The sequence below is a fragment of the Frankliniella occidentalis genome, unplaced genomic scaffold (genome assembly GCF_000697945.3).
Source record: "Frankliniella occidentalis isolate FOCC.00 unplaced genomic scaffold, Focc_3.1 Scaffold34, whole genome shotgun sequence".
NCBI lineage: Eukaryota > Metazoa > Arthropoda > Insecta > Thysanoptera > Thripidae > Frankliniella > Frankliniella occidentalis.
The window spans coordinates 408,119-411,288 of record NW_026267164.1 but is presented as its reverse complement, the minus strand read 5'-3'; the positions used below and the strand labels follow the sequence as shown (position 1 = coordinate 411,288).

The following is a 3,170-nucleotide window of genomic DNA, read 5'->3' as shown; positions in this document are numbered from 1 at the left end:
CAGGGGGTACCACTCGGGCTCCATGGAGGCGGGGGAGGCGGAGGGTACCGAGTAACGAGGGCGCCTTCGAGATAACCGCCCGTGTCCGGCCTCCCGCCGAGGCGCCGGGGCTGTAGGTACCGGCTGGTACCGTACGCACGGTATGGGACTGCGGTTCGGTACCCGCTACGGCACGCTACGGCAAGCACCCTCAAAGCGAATCTGAAACTAAATCGATGAAGTACGGCTGGAGGGCTGGGCTCGGGGAGCACAGCGCGTGCGGGCGGAGCAGGCAGCCGACGCGCACGGTTGGCCCCGAATTATTTCCCCGAGAGGAGAGGAGCGCCGCCGCCAGGGCCGCCGCCGGCTGCCGCTGCGGTGGGCGCATGTGAATATGGCTGCTCTGATGAGAAATGCACATAAATTTGGGTACCGGCGTAGTGGTGACACTGCTGCCGGGGGCGGAGGCCAGGCCGCGCAGGGCGGAGCAGGGCACAGTAAATCAGTTCAGTTCCACCTGTTCGGGGGAGTGGAGTGGAGGGCCCCGCTAACTAAGCGTACAACTAAATTCAAGGTGGGCATTCCTCTGGGGCGCGCCTCGCCCCCGCCGCCCACGCAAGCACGGCCATCCGCCCCGGAGCACGCGACAACCCAGGAAAAACGCGTTTAATTAGCACTTTTCGTGCGAGGGGTCCACATGGTGGACCAAAATCCAATATGTGGACCCTCCCCCCCCCCAAAAAAAAAATGTGTCCTAGTAGTGAGTCTACCCTAAAGTTCCTAGCGCGCTCTCCGCCGGAAAAAAAATTATTTCAGAAAAGATTTTGCAAGAAACCTGCTGAAAACTATTTTTACGAATTTATGTATGGGCAGCGAACGACATGATGTATCGACACGAACAAAGGCTCATTCGATTCATTATGCTATGGTCGTCATTTTTACTCCTGCGTCATCTGCATCTGTATCATTGTAAAAGAAAGAAAAGGAATATAAGCTGGGAGGAAGACACCCCCCCGCTCAACTCCACTCTGTCTCTTGTGTTCCCAGGCGTCATCATCTTCGGCTCGGACCAGGAGGTGGCGGGCGTGATGCGGGCCGTGCGGCGCAAGAACGCGACGGGCCGCTTCTCGTGGATCGGCTCGGACGGCTGGTCGGCGCGCTCGCTCGTCTCGGACGGCAACGAGCCCGAGGTGGAGGGCACGCTGTCCGTGCAGCCGCAGGCCAACCCCGTGCGCGGCTTCGAGGACTACTTCCTCAACCTCACGCCCGACAACAACAAGCGCAACCCGTGGTTCGTCGGTGAGTACCCCTGTGCTGTCTGCACGACGATCAACGAGCGGCCCTTTCCATGCTCCTCGGGCCATGTCGGGCTGGTGATCCCGAGGTGGGCTCCCCCTTCCCCTCGGCGGCGGCGGCTGCTGCCTCCATCAGCTTAATACGGCCTCAGCTCTCCGCTCCAACTAATCTCTTTGGTAGCGTAGCTCGCGTCCCTCGCGGCGAGGCCGGGCCCGGGCACAGCGACAGCGCGACAGCGTGCCGCGGCGGCCAGGTTGCAAGGCACAGAAAGCATCCGAGCAGTCGAGTCTCGCCGTCCCCTGCCGCCGTGGCTCCCGCCCGGCATTCCAGGCCAGTGAGATTCGCCCCGCGCAGCACAAGTTTGGACCAAAGAGCGTGTCCCCTACCAGGCTGCCCGACCCACACCACGCCATGCCACTGCACGCGTGCGCTCGAGTCTTCGCGACCGCCGTCAAGTTCGGACGAAGCTCGCTCGCTTCACGCTGCCCGGACAGAGGCCAGACTGGAGAGGCCAGACCCGCCAACAGCTTCTGTGGCGACAGGCCGCCTGTGGGGCCCAAGCCCAAGGCGCATTCCTGCCGGGAGTGCCGCGACCTCCCCACACACACACATACACTCACACCAACCAAACATCCCTCTGCTCACACACACGCGCACACACTTAGAGACTTATACTCTCTAGCACACACACGCACAGACTTTTGCACACATTGCGGAGTACGAGGTGCGGTTTCGTCTGAGTCTCTCTCCGTCCGTTTCTCCCCCCCCCCCCCCTCGCCTGTGTGCACGACCAAGGCTGGAGGGGAAGTGTGGTGGGCTCGTGTGTGAGGCTGGTCACTTCCCCTCCAGCCTTGGTGTGCACGACAAAATCACGGCACGCACAGACACCAAAGTCTCCGCTTAAGGCTTCGCGTTTTGCGCTTTAGCGCACGCGAAGCCTAATAACGAACTTCGTCTGCAACTTTAATTGTTTGTTATGTCTATGGTAACAAAATCGTTAGTTGGGGGAACAAATTCCTTTCTTTTTTTCATGAGATAATGGCCGTTAAAGATCGTCAGCATATCCTAAAGAACTATGGTTTTCAAATTACCTTTCGAAGTCCCAGATTTTCATTCCACCTTAGCACTCTCCGCACGCTCCCCGCCGAGCAGGGCCGGGCCAAGCTGAGACGAGCCGAGCAGTGGTGGCGCGCCGGATAATAATTGCTATCCAACTTCGTCTCTAAACAAACCGAATCAAAATGAGCATCGAGCGGCTCGGGGAGGGGAGGGTAGGGGGCGCGGTTAGGCTCGCCTGCACTGCAAGCGAATGGAAAAGAGGGGGGAGTTTCCTTATATCGGGGCAATGATGGCACGAGAGAGAAGAAAGAGGGAGAGAGGGAGAGAGAGAGAGAGAGAGAGAGAGAGAGAGGGAGAGAGGGAGGGGTCTGTACTGGTGCAGCGGCCGTGTTTAGTTGTTGCAGTGCAAAGTCGTGTTTTGAGATTGCCTTTTCACGGCGGCCCGGCGAGGCCGGCGGGGCATTGGGAGCCGGAGGTGGAGGGCGGTAGCAGAGCGAGCAGAGCGAGCAGGTCGTAAAGCGGGGCATTGTGTTTAGGCAAGGCGGTGAGTAAAAGCGCGAGGTGACTGTTATACTCTTTCACGCAGATTATACAGGTTTTATGGGCCGGTAAAGTGCCTTGCCTGCACTGTCGTTCACAAGCCAACCCCTCTCGACATTCACTTTGCTGCTTTATCGTCCACTGGGGCCTGGGGCCCCCGGCGGGGTCGCGCGGCGCGGCGGTGGGCGAGGGGCCGCGGGGCGCCAGCCCGTGCGGGGAGGGAGAGGGGAGAGGGGGGGCGCACCCGGGGCGTTATAATCAGCAAGGATTTATCCCCGCGGCACTGATTTCGAGCG

General features: G+C 60.1%; 1 protein-coding gene across 1 annotated transcript in view; it reads left to right on the top strand.

Annotated features, from left to right (window-relative positions):
- The window catches only part of LOC113211985 (metabotropic glutamate receptor 6-like), a 52,640-nt gene that overhangs the window by 43,914 nt on the left and 5,556 nt on the right, over positions 1-3,170 (top strand). The window contains exon 3 of the mRNA XM_052266011.1: positions 1,027-1,278. Within this exon, the coding sequence (XP_052121971.1) occupies positions 1,027-1,278 (252 nt within the window). The remainder of the gene's footprint in view (positions 1-1,026; positions 1,279-3,170) is intronic.